This window comes from Mastomys coucha, unplaced genomic scaffold (genome assembly GCF_008632895.1).
Source record: "Mastomys coucha isolate ucsf_1 unplaced genomic scaffold, UCSF_Mcou_1 pScaffold22, whole genome shotgun sequence".
In the NCBI taxonomy this organism is placed as follows: Eukaryota; Metazoa; Chordata; class Mammalia; order Rodentia; family Muridae; genus Mastomys; species Mastomys coucha.
The window spans coordinates 201,498,605-201,515,181 of record NW_022196905.1 but is presented as its reverse complement, the minus strand read 5'-3'; the positions used below and the strand labels follow the sequence as shown (position 1 = coordinate 201,515,181).

Here is a 16,577-nt window from a genome sequence, read left to right as displayed (position 1 = left end):
TGAATCCAATATTATCCCCACCATACTCATACATAGACAATACACACAGAGAGAGAGAGAGAGAGAGAGAGAGAGAGAGAGAGAGAGAGAGAGAGAGAGAGAAAGAGAGAGAGAGAGAGAGAGAGAGAGAGAGAGAGAGAGAGAGAGAGAGAGAGAGAGAGAGAGAGAGAGAGTTGTCCCTCTTCCAGTCTCACTGACTCCACTGGTATGAGCCCACTTCATGACAGGGAAAGGACACTGACCTTTAATATTATCTCATAATTAGTAATCTGTCCCTCCATACTTTGGACCAAAACCTGAAATACACTCTAATTACAAGCCTCTGCCATCTCTTTCCTCTTTTGCTTGACCTTGGAGTCTGTTGAGGCTTGCATTGATGATTGGTCTTCCTTTCTTCTGTATCAAAGATCAAATGAACTCTCTGCTGTTTGTAGTATAAGGAATGGAGGTTAAACAATTTTACAGAGAAGTCTCATTTGCAAAGCCTAGATTTCATCATGATTTTGTCATTACATAAGCCATGTTTTACAAGTCAAACATGACTATGTCTACATCATTTCACTAAGCATGTTAAGCTCCATTACTACTACATCTGAAAAGAGATGGACAATCAGCTTGATCGGAGCACAGAGAGGTGAAAAGTGGAAAACATCTCAACATTTTTCACTAAGTACCTCTGTTGGGAAGAAAAGATCAAAATTAAACTCCTTACAAAACTATGTAACAATTCCTTGTGTGTTAAAATATCCAAATAATAAGACAGGTTGATACAGAATCACCAGTGTTTAATAATTGAGGGATTTTTGTTCCAGGAACCCTATATTCTGTATTGAAACCATCTAAAAGAAAATTCCTGCTTACTTCACAGGCAAACAGAGAGGAAGGATACTCCGATCCCGCAATGGCTGCTCAGGATGCAATGGTAACAGGGTGTGACTCCCCACCTGACTAATAGAGTTTTTGGGAAAGTGAGGCTTGTTCTGATGCTCCTTCCTGGCTGTGTGATGTTGCAGGTGCTCTGGGAAGCCTGCCAGCAGAAGACTGGGGAACATAAAACCATGATGCAGATGATCCTGTGCAACAAGAGCTACCCACAGCTTTGGCTGGGTAACTAGAAACAGGTTCTTTCCAGCTCTTTAACCAATTGAATGACATTCAGGTAGCTAGGATAAAAGAGGAAATGTTACCCAGAAATATAGAAAAGCCAGTTACCGCTCCAAATTATGTCTATACACTGTGTCTCATTTAATGATACTGCAATGGAATAAAGCTCTGCCACTATTTAATTTCTTTCCAATAATTAAACTCCATAGCTTTCAAATACTGGCATTTAAAAGTTACCTATTTAGATATATGAGCTCTTTCCTAACAGGCACATTATATTGTGTCTGAATAGTCTCTAGCGAGCTTTTTGTGGCCTGCCTATGAGTCAAGGTCTTTGTTACAGGCAAATGTGATTTATAAGATATCAGTAGTACCTATTGGTCTTCAAGATGTGCTCACATTAACCTACACTTGACTTTCTTCAGATTCTGCAACCTTTCTTTTCCCTTATTAGAAAAACAAATTAAGTACTATTAAATGAAACATAAAGTCCTATCAATTTTTAGCAATAGCCTACTCTAATTCAACTATGCCTCTTTTACTTTGTGTCAATCAAAGATTAATACTAATGATAGCAACACTTCACATCTAAGTTGAAATAGCTGAGAACTAAAACATTGCCAAGGATAATGCCAGATGAGTACACTCTTTGAAGAGGAAAGATTAATTGAACATTATTCTGTGTTACTAATGAAGCCACTAATGGTAATCTCCTATTTCTCAAATGAGCTCTTCCAACTTCTAATGTCAATATCACTCAGAGGATTTTTGCATTTAACTTTTTATATTTAAGCTCTAACATAAAGTTTGTTGTAGATGAATAAATTTAGACTGGTTATTATTTAGGTTCTCTGGAGATGCCTCATAGACAATAGTTCACCCTGTGCCTTCCTCCCATCTATAAATGAGCACTTGTGTCATTGACACAACTCAAGATAACCATCATTCCCAAGCCCAGCAACAGAAGATCTTTGGAGTCCAAGATTCATAGAAGTTTTAGCATCTCATAGGATCTATACTTGTGCTAAGAGTAGATACATCATCATGATGGGCATTAGTACTGAGAAATACTTCAGAGAACATACTTGCCTTTGCTACATATAGTAATCTAACTAGTATTTGCACTTTAAGTTTATGGTATTTATGAAAATCCCTTTTGAATCATCAATTTCTTGAAGTTTTCCAGGAATTTCAAAATATTTCTGGCCAAGACCTGGTGGATGCCATCAATGACTGCTATGATGGTTACTTCCAGGAGCTGCTGATCGCAATTGGTAAGCTGGATTTCATATGATGAACAGCAGACCTTGCCTTCCACAGCACTGAATGGCTCTGACTGGATTACATGTGCATGAGTAGAATCTTAATTGAAGCATTTTTCTCAGTGCAATTATTTGAAAGATTCCTAAACTCTAAGAAAGTCTGTCAGCTAGTGATTCAATGAACTGGCAACCTGGAGACATTAATCAACTGGTATTAATTCCCCAAGAACAGGCTCAATTTCCATAAGAGAAAAGAGAAGTTTTCGATGTCTGGACTCATAAGCTTTAAGTCTATGTTAGGATCATTGACTTCCAGCCCTGTTTCAGGGGCAAATAAATGCTAACAGTGTGACTAGTTTCTTGTCTCCAAGAAGAACTGTGATTTTTTTTTTTAGGTTTGCTTTTTGATGGTTCTTTAAATTTTTACTATCTTTAATAAATTTCCCTTTAGAAAAAAATCTTTTCATCAAAAATAACCTAAATTATTAATTAGTAGTGAGTGCTACAGGCATGATTTCCCAATGTTGTTAGAAATTATATGCCCATTGCAGAGAAGACCAAGGCTCTTATTCATCAAGACTATTCCAGTGTTCACACTTTACCATGTACTCTGTCATTTGGCAGCACAGACCACAGAAAATGTACATAAAGAGTCATTGTGAAGTATCCTATAATCAGTGCATCAAATGAACACTTACATATGTGCTGAATATCTAACAATCATTGAGAGTCTTCAACCCCAAGAATGTCTGGGCATCAAGCTGAGATATCAGTCACAGCACCTTTATAAATGACCTATTATGAGATTTTTAATCAAGCACCCTATGAAAAAGATTTGGAGGGTTCTATGAAACCCCTAAAGATATATGATATGATAGCTTTTGTCTATGAATGGATAGATAGATAGATAGATAGATAGATAGATAGATAGATAGATAGATTTCATCAAATTCCAAATAAATATAATAGTTATATAATACATGTCAGCTAATTAACAAAAGAGTTAGACTAGAACTCACTCATGCCATTGAAATCTCAAGTCTGCCCAAACTGTTGTCAGAAGACAGTAGGCATAAGGGAACAGATAGTGGACATCAGTAATACCAGGAAATACCTATCTGGTTCATTCCATCGTTCAATACTGAATGAGTACCTACTCATTTCTAATTTGGGTGATACAGGTAGAATAGAGAATTAACAGGGCCAAGAACAGCAACACTAGCCTCTGCTCTCTGGGAGCTCACCTTCCTGAAATCACTTCTCAGGATTACTTGTCTCAGTAATAAAAACGAGATAAAGAAGAGATGGTCTCATGATCTAAAATAATTACTTGAACTGTACAGAAATATTAATATGATTTTATTTTGAAGAGATATTATAGTTCCTCATTTATCATTCATTTATGTAATTAATCTATTAACTTTTTCAAATAAGTGCTTATTGATGGTCTATAGTCTCAATTGATATTTAACAGGGACAACTATTGGATAGGTGCCAGTCTGTTCAAAGCCCTAGCAATTATAACCCAATAATATCTAACACTGGAGGAGACACTTTACATTTGTTACAGTTTCTCCTTAAACCACCCACATTCTATTCACAAATCTTTAAGGGATCAAAGAGCGACTGGTATAGACCAGTTTTAGAGACTATCTGAATGGGTGGCGTTCTTGAAGGTGAATGGGTTGCATGTGTTTGATTTTATATTTTGCACCACAGTTTTAAAAAGTTAATAATAATGGTCATATGTTCAGTAAAGGTCATTTGGCATTATAAAATATATTGACATGCTATAGTTTTCAAAAGAATGTGGCTACTGTTACCATCATTCTGAGTACTGAAATTATAATGCAGTGTGATGATTCTGGAAAAATGTGTAAGTGCTCTACTTTCCTGACTTCCGAAGAATTACCTTTTGTTAGTCAAATTTGTTCCTTGCTCTCTTCCTGTCTAGTTCGTTGTGTCCAGGACAAACCAAGTTATTTTGCTTATAAATTATACAGAGCAATCCATGTAAGTATAACACACATTTTTTAACTTATTTAAAATTAACATCTATTATTTTTATTTCAAAGAAAGTGTGTTCAAGTAAAGGAAACAAGTTAAACACCAAAGGCAAAATTAATTAAATACAGATAATTTCTGTTTTCTACAACATAGGTATGTAAGACATGTGAGACTTCAGGATCTATCATCCTCATGTAGTTTAGAATCTTAGTATTTATCATTTATTTAAATTGATAACTCAAATGCACCATGACTGTGACAACAGCCTAAAGCCTTCCGTGTGTATGACCTGCAAATAATCACAGTTATCCTGATTCCAGCTATGCCATGATTCAGGAAACTTGATTCAGATATTTTGTTGTTGTAGTAACCCCAAATTATGAAATGTTAGTAGATGTATACTCAAAATATTCTACTATAAAACATTAGGTTATGTTGAGTGGCCACCAGATGTCACCATTATTCCACAGGAAAGACATTTGAAACTTCTCTTGGGGGAGCCCCAGGCATCCCATAGCAGTGACAGCAATACTGAAGTCCTGTGGGCTCACAAGCAAATCACTCCTGAAAAGGAAGTGCTTCCATGCTGGACAGGCCATCAAAGTACTGTTCTCTCTACCCACATTTAGGACTTTGGCTTCCATAACAAAACTGTCATCAGGATTCTAATTGCCAGAAGTGAAATAGATCTAATGACCATAAGGAAACGTTACAAAGAAAGATTTGGAAAATCACTCTTTCATGATATCAAAGTAAGTCTTCTCTTCATAATTGACTTTACCTCACATATTATTCTTTCTGGACTGTAAATAAAAGCTTTAACTGAAACAATGTGCTGTGGGGATCTAAAGAGCTACATGTCTGACAAGGACAGTTAACTTAAAGAACTCAGACGGTGTTCAGTGCTTTAACAATCGTCAACCTGGAAAGTCATTGCCCCATGGAAATACAACTTTTGATCTTTGCTTTTAAATGAAAAATTCTATGTAATTGTAGAAAATATGCCCCTCCCTATGACTATGCTTTCAGGCTTCCCTTCTGATGTGAGAAGCACAGGACCGGCTGGATCAGTCAGCTTACCTGTAATTTCACCTGCAACCCTCACACTAGATCTGAGGTTGTGGTAGGAGGATTGACACTTCAACGCTCCCCTCAGCTCCATTGCAACTAGAGACTAAGATCAAAACACAAGCAAACAACCAAACAAGCAAACAACCAAAAACAAGAAACAATATTTTGCCACAGGAATGTATTAACTACAGCCTGGCAACACTCCTCATAATAACATCATAGAAAACAAGGCACCCAGTCAAATACTATCAACTGCCAATTTGGAGAATTTTATTACTGAATATGTAAAACTCAACATAACCAATCACTTCACCAATCAGAGGGCAAGGAAATAATTCAAAAACAAACAAGCCAATTTCTTTTTCTGGTCTTCCTAAAATTTTTAAAATGTCTGCTATAACTTGGGCAAAAAAAATGAAATATATGGACCATCTATGTAATTTGTGGATGCTGTATAAAATCAGTATTTTAGTTCTTCACCAAAGAAAACCAAAAAGGTATTCAGGATGAAGAGACTAGAGCAGCAGAACACACACAATACTTGAGACTGTATTTTAAATTATACTTTGGACAATCACATTGTTTTCAAGTGAAACTCACAGTCACAAGAAAAAACAATTTAGCTCCTTGATGCATCAGTTAAAACTAATCTTATGGTTTTTTAATCTTTGATAAAATGTTCATTATTTCTACCTTGAAAACTGAAAGCTGCTAGTGGTGATCAACGCCAACCACTGAGTCAGAACTCAATTTCTAAGTGAATAAGCTAGCTTGTTTATACAATTTTGTAATTATTCCTAGCCATATTGAAGACAAGTTATAATAATGCAATGCTACTCTGTGCTTTCAAATCTGCGAGTCTTAATTAAACAGCTTTGTAAAGGAGCACTAATATGATAAATGATTTTTAGGAAGATGGATTCTATAATGACATTCATTCAGCTACCTATTCTGGAATATTTAGACATGATGGAAGAAGATAAAAAGAAACAAAGTTGCCCTAATTTTCTACCACAGACACCTAGTAGTGAGATACTGCTAGGTCCTGATATGCCTGGAAAGCTTGTTTCCCCAGAATCCTACACTGAAATCCTAACCCTAAGGAGATGGTTTTAGGTGCTGGGCATTTGAGAGTTAAGTCATGAAGGTGGAATCCATAAGTAGGGCTATTTTCCTTTGGTAGAAAAGCTCCAGGATATTCCTTTGCCCCTTCCACCATGTCAGGCTAGAGTCATCTAAGAAGTATTCACAAAGCATTCTGTCACCTAGATTTCCTATCCTCCCTAACTTAAACTTCTGATATTTTAAGCCACTTCTATTGTGAAATCCCCAGTGGACTAAGGTAGCCACTGTTGATCTTTTTAACAAGTACATAAACAATAACGTTTTGCTGTCAAAAGGAAGGATTTTATTAAACCAGGACATCTTCTTTATAAAGTACACTGTGAAATTAAAAAAAAAAAACTGCCTCACATGATTGAACACCGCTGTCAATCTTTCATTGTCATATGTAACATTATAGTGCATATGATGTTACCATAAGATCTCATATTCATACATAATTGATAATATATTTAAATGTATTTCTTGATATGGGATTATTGAATTAAACAGTATAAATATTTTCAAATCTTTTGAGGAATATTGGCAATGTCCAGACTGTACACTTAGTTACTCTAATAGTAATATTAGGGTATCAATTCCTAAAGCTGAAGAAAGATTCACTATAACACACTATTGTGCTCACAAATACACATTAAATTTCCATCCATTTTATATAAAACACTATTTTTACTGAGTTTCACTTTGAATAGTACTTAGAAAATCTTTAGACAAAAAACTTAAATAATTTTAGTGAAGGCTAATTGTCCACACATCTTTTATACTGCAATTAGAAAATTTATAGTTGACTTTTAGAAACAGGGAAAGATTTGATTTTTACATGTCTTTATTTTTTTTTTTTCTTTTCAGAATTTTGCTTCAGGGCACTATGAGAAATCACTGCTTGCCATCTGTGCTGGTGATGTGGAAAACTATTAAAAAGTGGGGAGGGTTTGAAGATGTTGAAATCCTCTTCATAGACACCAGATACAGACTGGTGAACTTGTGCTGTACTGACACTGAAACAGAACTATAGAATCATATTTTCTTCTATCTCTACAATTATTCTGAGACAAAAAAATCTACTACTGAAAATATGTAATTCTTGATTTGTATCCCTTATCAATTAATAATTAATTAAATTGTGTATCATGGAATAAGAAAAGTATTACATTGGACTTGATTTTATTGAAATGTCAACTGCCAGTTCCTACAACCAGAAAGTCTGTTCATGACTGTCTTAATATCAGTCTGAAACCTGTAAAATTGAGGTGTCTGACCACTCTCAGTGTGTGACCACCTTCAGTATGTGACCACTGTCAGTGTAACCACTCTACATGTTATGGCCACCTTTAGTGCTTGACCACCCTCAGTGCATGACCACTGTCAGTGTGAACACCCTCCACGTGTATCCACCCTCAGTGTGTGATAAATCTCAGTGCATGATCACCCTCAAAAGAATTGCCTTGACTCTTGGACAAACACAATAAAGCTGAAGCAAGGGCCTAGAATAGCCTTTTAATGAAAAGAGATAATCACAAATCAACTGTACCGAGAGGCATACTGTCTGAATTAGTTACACAAAAACTTGAATAAAAAAAGTAAGGGTTTACACGCATCTGTGTGTATAACCTGATTGTGTTAATGCCACTCCAATAAAAATAGTTAAGCTACATTTTAAAAGGCAGTTGTTAGTTTTGGATGAAAGATTGGCACATATGGACCATGACTCGTGTGATACATAGCACATATGTAAAGGCCTAAGACAGTTACCTGGCAACAGTTTCCCTATGGATTCTTGAGATCAAAATCAATCACTTGCTCAAGAAATGGCAGAAAAGTTATTGCTTGATATATATAATTTTTACAATTAAAATATGTTTATATCAATGACCCCTTCTCTTTCCTCCCTCAAAGCCAAGATTTGACTTTCTCTCTCTAAAATTCATGGCCTCCTTTTTAAATTGGGGTGTGTGTGTGTGTGTGTGTGTAAGAGAGAGAGAAAGAGAAGGGTGGTGAGAAATATTCCTTAATATATAAATACAACCTCCTTGATCCCTCTAATGTCACTTGCAGATATAGGAGATGAGGGCTAACCACTTGGCATCAGATAGCCACTTGGGGTTCTCCCTAGCAGAAACATATTTCTCCTACTCTTAAGTATTTCATAACTGCCTAGTCTCTCTCTGGGGCTGGGGTCCCATGTGATTTCCTTCTTTCATGTTAGCATGTCACTTATTTTCCACATTTTGATTGGTTATGGTTTTCTGTATCGGTCTCTGTTGCAAGGAGTCATTTCTTAGGCCAAGGTGGGGTCTATACTTGTATGTAAATATTGTGTATGAACATCAAATGAGAAAGGACAGGTGACCTATGTCTTTTTGGATCTGGGTTATCTTACTGAATATGATCTTTTCCACTTTCATTTATTTATTCACAAATTTCATAATTTCAATTTTTCATGAAGCTAAATAGTATTTCACAGTATATATTTTCATTGTCCATATATCAGTTGCAAGATTTTTAGTTGTTTCCATTTGCTATCTACTATGAACAGAGCAGCAATGAATAAGTAGTTGTGGAGTCCAATGTTGAGTTCATTGGGAATATACTGAGACATAGGAGAACTGGGTCACATGGAAGATTTCTTTTTAGCTTTTGAAGGTTCCTCATACTGACTTCTAGAATGCCTGGACCAGTTTGCAGTCAACTTGTACTTTCTCTTCACTCAATTGTTTTCTTAAGCTCTGAAGAAACCTTTTAGTTCTATGAAGGCTCACTTGTTAATCCTTACTCTGAATTCCTGAGCAAATAGGGTTCTATTTAGAAGTTCTTTCCTATACCCACATCCAGTATGATATTGCCTGTGTTTTTTGTTATTGCTTATTGTATTTATTTACATTTCAAATGTTGTCCCCCTTCCAGGTTTCCCCTCCAAACCCCCTTCCCCCCCTCTCCTTTGCCTCTATGAAGGTGCTCCTCCACCTACCCACCCACTCCTGCCACACTGCTCTAACATCCCCTTACATTGGAGTATCAGATCTCCACAGGACCAAAGGCCTTCCCTCCCATTGATGCCAGATAAGGCAATTCTCTGCTACATATGCAGCAGAAGTCATGGGTCTCTCCATGTGTACTCTTTGGTTGGTGGTTTAGTCCCTGAGAGCTCTGAGTGGTCCAGTTAGTTAATATTGTTGTTCCTCCTATGGAATTGCAATTCCTTTCATCTTCTTCAGTCCTTCTCCTAACTCTTCCATTGGAGTCCCCAGGCTCAATCTGATGGTTGGCTGAAAGCATCCACATCTGTATTGGTCAGGCTCTGGCAGAGCCTCTCTGGGGACAGCTATACCAGGCTCCTGTCAGCAAGCACTTCTTGGGATCAGCAATAGAATTGAGGCTTGGTGTCTGCAGATGGGATGGATCCCTAGGTGGAGTAATCTCTGGATGGCCTTTCCTTCAGAATTTGCTCCATGTGTTGACAACTCTGGGTTAAAATTTTTGAGAAGTGTGGGTGGCCCCATCCCTCAACTGGGGATTGTGCCTATATACTGGAGATGGCCTCTACAGTTTCTCTCTCCTCTGTGTTGGGTATTTCTGCTTTCATTCCCGTTGGGTCCTAGGAACCTCTTATGTCTCTGGCATCTGGGACTTTCTAGTGGCTACCCCCAGTTCCTCATCCCCCTCTGTTACATATTTCTGTTCAATTTCTTTATTTCATTTTTATTGATTATTTTATTTATTTACATTTTAAATGTTATTCCCCTTAACAGTTTCACCTCCACAAAACCCCTGTCTCCTTCCCTCCCCCTGCCTCTATGAGGGTGCTCCACCACCCTCCCTACTGTGCCTGCCTCAACATCCTGGCATTCCTCCACTCTGGGTCATTGAGCCTCCACAGAACCAAGTGACTCCCCTCCCAGTTATGCTTGATAAGGCAATCCTCTGCTACATATGCAGCTGGAGCCATGGGTCTCTCCATGTGCACATTTCTGTTGGTGGTTGAGTCCCTGGGAGCTTTGGGGGGCTCTGGTTAGTTGATATTGTTGTTCTTCCTATGGAATTGCAAACCCCTTCAGCTCCTTCAGTCCTTGCCCTAACTTCTCCTTTGGGTTCCCCACCCTCTGTTTGATGTTTGGTTGCTTGTATTTGACCAATTTGTACTGGTCAGGCTCTGGCAGAGCTTCTCAGAGGAGAGAGCTATACCAGGCTCTTGTGAGCAAATGTTTCTTGTCATCAGCAATAGTGTCTGGATTTGGTATCTGCAGATGGGATGGTTCCCTAGGTGGGCAGTCTCTGGATGGCCTTTCCTTCAGTCTCTGCTCCACTCTTTTTTCCTTCATTTCCTTTTGACAGGAGAAATTCTGGATTAATATTTTTTGATATGGTTTTCAAAACAGCTCATATATTTTTCTCAATATAAATTTTAAATAACTCCAAATATGTTAACTGTATATTCCAAACTAATACATCACTACTAGTATTTTCTTAAATGAACATAATACATAAAACCTTTTTGTTTGTTTGTTTGTTTTGTATTTAGTAGAGTTTAAAATCTTGGCTCCTACTGTGGTACAAGCATTCCATTCAACAACTGGGTGAGGTCTGATCAGAGTTCTCAAAAGAAGAAATAGAATGGTTAAAAAATAACTCAAAATGTGTTCACCGTCAATGGCAATTAGTGAAATGCAAATCAAATCAACTTTGAGATTTAATTTATCCCAGTCAGAATGGCACAAGTCAACAAAGTAAAGTCAGAATGGCTCAGAACCACAAAGCAACCAACTGAAACTGCTGGAGAAGTTAAGAGGAAAAGGAAATGCTCATCTACTGGTCCTGGGATTTCTCCTTGAACTTCATCTTCATGTTTTAAAAATCAACATCAAATACTTTTCAAAATTGAGTTTTTTTTGTATGTGTGTGTGTATGTGTATGTTTGTGTGCATGTATCTGTATGAGAGTTTGCATCCATGTGTGTGTGTGCATTTGTGAATGTGTGTGTGAGAGTGTGTGGTAGAGTGTATATGTGAATTGTGTGTGTATGTGAATGTGTATGAGAGTGTGTGTTTCATTGTGTGTAAGTGTGTGAGTATGTGTGTGAAAGACTGTGCATGTGAATTGTGTTTTTGAGTGTGTATTTGAGTGTATGTGTGTATAGGTGTGTAAGAATCCGTGTACATGTGTGTGAGTGTGTAGGGTTGTGTATGTGAGTGTGTGTTTAAATGTGTGTGAGTGTGCATGTGAATGTGTGTATGTGTAAGAGTATGCATGTGTGTATCAGTGTATTTATGTAACTGTGAGTGTGTATGTGCTGTGTGTGAATGTGAACATGTGTTGTGTTTGAATGTGTGTTTATGTGTATCTATGTGTATGTGTAAGAGTGTGTGTATGAATGTGTGTGTGTGTATGCATGAGTATGTCTGCGTAAGGGAGACAGGGAGTGAGAGGCAGTATGAGTGTGCGTGTGAGTGTGCATGTGCGTGTGTGTGTGAGTGTGTATGCGTGTTTGTGTGTGTGTGTATGTGTGTTTGTGTGTGTGAGTGTGTGTGTGTGTGTGTGTGTGTAGCATGTAGTATCTATGCCAGCACATGCAGAGGGCAGACCAGATTTTCATTGAGTCCTCTATCACTCTCTGCCTTTTTGCTTTGAGACGAGGTCTTTCTCTAATATGTCAACTTACTGATTGGTTAAATAATCTTTAACAATGAAGATTTAAAACTAAAACCCACCCAATGGAAGAAAGTAGGAGTTTTTTCTAACTATCCTCGAAGAATGGAAAATAAGTTCTCAAATGAGGAACAAGATAAGCATTAAAAAAGAAGTTGAAGTCTCATAATGGAAGTAAAAAAGAATTCATTTTATAAAGATCAGTAACATTAGGATTAAACATAATGAAATATTCTTTCCCCATCTTTTAACATTAACATTTTAGTTTAGGCTACAAAGGACTGGGCTTCACCACAGCATCTTCAGAGATGCACACACACACATCACAACACTTTGTCTTCACCAGAATCTACTATCTCTTGAATTTTGAGGTGACCTAACCCAGTGTGGGTTTGAGTGTCATTGTCACGGTGATTAGTGACCTCTGAGGTTCATGTTTTAATCCATACTGAGTTGATTGTTTTTAACTTTTCAAGAAACACCAGCACAATTTCAAACTTCTGCTTGTGAATATTTAGTTTCCCTGGCTTGTTCCAATGAGGCTACTGCCTTTCCCATGGAGCATATTCCAGGCAACTTTGTTAAGTTGACTCAATGAGCCATGTACACATAGGCAGATATCTATGTTTTCTGTTCTATTCTATTTGCCCATTCATAGTTTTCCAGGCCTGTGCCAGACTGGTTTCCTAGAGCTCTATAGAATATATTGAAATCAGGAAGTATATTGCCTTATGCTTTGCTCATGTGTGTATGTGCATTTGCATGCATGCATACATACATGTGTGCAGATGCATAGAGGTATGCATGCATATGGAGGCCAAAATTCAATATCAAGTGTGTTTTTTTTATTTGTTTGTTTGGTTGTTTGATTGGTTGGTTGGTTGGTTGTTTTTTCAAGACAGGGTTTCTCTGTGTAGCCCTGGCTGTCCTGGAACTCACTCTGTAGACCAGGCTGGCCTTGAACTCTGTCTGAAATCTGCCTTCCTCTGTCTCCCAAGAGCTGGAACTAAAGGCATGCACCACCACTGCCCAGCAAGTGTTTTCTTCCTTGGTTGCTTTCCACATTATTTGGCAACAGGATCTCTCACTGATGCTGGAGCTCTACATCAGCTAGACTGGCTAACCTACAAGCAGCAGCTATTTTCCTGTTTCTGACTCCCCAGCTTTGTGGTTATAAGTGTGGGTCTCCATGTCGCTCTTTTTGATTATGGTTCTGGAAGATCAAATAAAATCCTCATGCTTGTACTGCAAGCACTTTACCAACTAAGCAATCTCCCAACCTAGGCTTTTCTCTTTCAGCTTAAACTTCAGTTGGGGTTTCATATACATTTTAAGATTAATTTTTAGAAAAATAATTATTAATCGTTTTATTTACATCCCAAATGCTGCCCTCCCATGACCCCTTGCACAGTTCTTCCTCCACCCTTTCCCTTTTGCCCCTGAGTGGGTGCCCCCCCTGACCTGGGCATGCACCCTCTAGGGCATCAAGTCTCTACAGGATTAGGCGCATCCTTTTCCACTGAGGCCAGACAAGGCAGCCCTTTGCTACATAAGTGCCATGTATGTTCTTTGGTTGGTAGTTCTGCCTCTGGGAGCTCCCAGGGGTCCAGGTTAATTGATACTGTTGGTCTTCCTATAGGGTAGTCATCCCCTTCAGTTCCTTCGATCCTTCCCCTAACTCGTCCATAGGGATCCCCAACCTCAGTCCAATGCTTGGCTGTAAGTATCTGCACCTGTCTTACTCAGCTGCTGGTAAAGTCTCTCAAGAGGAAAGCCGTGCCAGGCTCCTGTCTACAAGCATAATAGAGTATTACTAATAGTGTCAAGGATTAGTACCTACCCATAAGATGGCTCTCAAGTTGGGCCATTCCTTCAGTCTCTCCTCCTTTTGTGTCCCTGAACTTCTTTTAGATAGAAGCAATTTTGGGTCGAAAGTTTTTTAAGTGGGTTGATGTCCCATGCTTCACTGGAGTGAGGGGCTGTCTGATTATTACAGGTAGTCTCTTCAGGTTTTATATCTCCCCTCTGTTGGGCATTTCAGATAAGATCACATTGAGTCCTGGGATTCTCCCCCATCCCAAGTCTCTGTAATTTTCTCCCTCCAGCCTCCACCCCGGGAAGCTGAATATTTCCATTCATTTTCTTGGCCCTCTGAGCCTCTTTCCTTCTTGCCATGTATTACATGAAATATGTATATCAATTTACATATCTTTAATATTTTAAAAGTATTATTCTAATTCATTAGCATGGGATACTTTTCCATTCTTTTTTATCTATTTCAATATCTTGTATATTTTATGATTTTCACCATAGATTCATTCTTTCCTTTCACTGAATTTATTGCTACTTGCTTTTGTTGTTAACATGACTAGGATTTTCTAGATTTTTTTTTTAGCAGAACCTTAACATAAATAAATGCCTTTGGATGGGGCTGGAGCAATGGCTCAGAGCTTAAAAATACCTGCTGCCACAGCAGAGGACCTGGATCTGGGTCCCAAAACTTTCATGATGGTTCAAAACTGCAACTGCAGTCACAGAAGACCCAATATGCTTTTCTGCCCTCTGCAGGCACTTGGCATACATGTGAAATACATACAAACTTTGAGGCAGGCAATCGAACTCATAAAATAAAAATAAATAAAGTTGTAGGGAAAGAAAGATGCTGATATTTTAAATGTAGTTTTTACCTGACACGTGAAGATAAATATGGAATCCAGTGTGACATTCATCGCAATATGTCACAATCACATTGGGACAATTGGCATGTCCATCATCAATCATTTATCATTTCTTTGTAGTGGGAAAATTTACCATCGTACTTGCTATTTTGATATGAGTAATTAATTGACACCAATCATAGTCTTACTTTGCTATAGAGCACTGGAAGGTATGGCTACAAACAACTGCATCATTCTACTTGTCCCATAGTCTCTGCATTCTGCTTTGCAGACACTTCTGAGTCTCTAATAACCAACCACTAATGTGCTCCTTATTTTGCTATAACTCCACCCTCCAGCGCCAGTCCTTATTTCTGCCAGTGGCGTATTTCTGTATCCATTCATTTACCCAACACTTGACTGTATTCTACATCTGGCTTATTGTGAGGAATGTTATAAGCAGCCTGAAGGTGCAGATGCCTGACTTTCCAGCAGTGGAATCTGGGGGTGATATAATGAGTTTCTTTCTATTTTCCTTAAGAAATGTCCATTTTCTTCATAATAACTGAATTCATTTATAGTTCCACCAAAAATGTACAAGGCCCTTTTCTCTGAAATGCTGCAGTATTTTATCTTACTTATTCCAGTCATTTTTTACTAATTGGAATGGGATCATATTTTTGTTGAACCCTAATTTGCATTCTCTTAGTTGTTATTGGAGTTGAGTTTTTTTCATGTACCCAGACACATTCATTTGATAAATGTCTATTAAAATCACCTGTTTCTTTTTAGATGATTGTTTAGAGTAAGACATTTATAAGTTATTGTATTGTCTTTTTTAATCACAGTGTCTTTTGCCTTACAGAAGCTTTGCAACTTTATGAGGTCGCATTTGTCAATTCTTGATCTTAGAGCAGAAGCTATTGGCGTTCTCTTCAGGAAACTTTCCCCTGTGCTATTTGCTCGAGGTTCTTCCCCACTTTCTCTTCTATTAGTTTTAATGTATCTGCTTTGATGTGGAGGTTCCTGATCCACTTTGACTTGAGCTTTGTACAAGGAGAAAGGAATGGATCGATTTGCATTTTTCTACATGTTAACCTCCAGTTGAGCCAGCACCATCTGTTGAAAATGCTGTCTTTTTTCCACTGGGTGGTTTCAGCTCCTTTGTCAAAGATTAAGTGACCATAGGTGCGTGGGTTCAATTCTGGGTGTTCAATTCTGTTCCATTGATCTACCTGCCTGTCACTATGCCAATATCATGCAGTTTTTATCACAATTGCTCTATAGTACAGCTTAAGGTCTGGGATTGTGATTCCACCAGAAGTTCCTTTATTGTTGAGAATTTTGGCTATCCTGGGTCTTTTGTTGTTCCAGATGAATCTGCCAATTGCTCTTTCTAAGTCTGTGAAGAATTGAGTTGGAATTTTGATGGGGATTGCATTGAATCTGTAGATTGCCTTCGGTAAGATGGCCATTTTTACTATATTAATCCTGCCAATCCATGAGCATGGGAGATCTTTTCATCTTCTGAGATCATCTTCAATTTCTTTTTTCAGAGACTTGAAGTTCTTGTCAAAGAGATCTTTTACTTGCTTAGTTAGAGTGACACCGAGGTATTTTATATTATTTGTAACTATTGTGAAGGGTGTTGTTTCCCTAATTTCTTTCTCTGCCTGTTTATCCTTTGTGTATAGGAAAGCCTCTGATTTGC

General features: G+C 37.9%; 1 protein-coding gene across 2 annotated transcripts in view; it reads left to right on the top strand.

Annotated features, from left to right (window-relative positions):
- Positions 1–8,156, top strand: part of Anxa10 (annexin A10) — a 65,132-nt gene extending 56,976 nt beyond the window's left edge. Inside the window, exons 6-11 of one of the 2 annotated variants that reach the window (XM_031342917.1) lie at positions 869–922; positions 1,014–1,107; positions 2,283–2,378; positions 4,321–4,379; positions 5,003–5,125; positions 7,416–8,156. In XM_031342917.1, coding sequence (XP_031198777.1) covers positions 869–922; positions 1,014–1,107; positions 2,283–2,378; positions 4,321–4,379; positions 5,003–5,125; positions 7,416–7,484 — 495 coding nt within the window. In that variant the 3' untranslated portion in view covers positions 7,485–8,156. The remainder of the gene's footprint in view (positions 1–868; positions 923–1,013; positions 1,108–2,282; positions 2,379–4,320; positions 4,380–5,002; positions 5,126–7,415) is intronic. The other variant, XM_031342916.1, reaches the window with a different exon arrangement.
- The last annotated feature ends 8,421 nt before the right edge of the window (positions 8,157–16,577 follow it).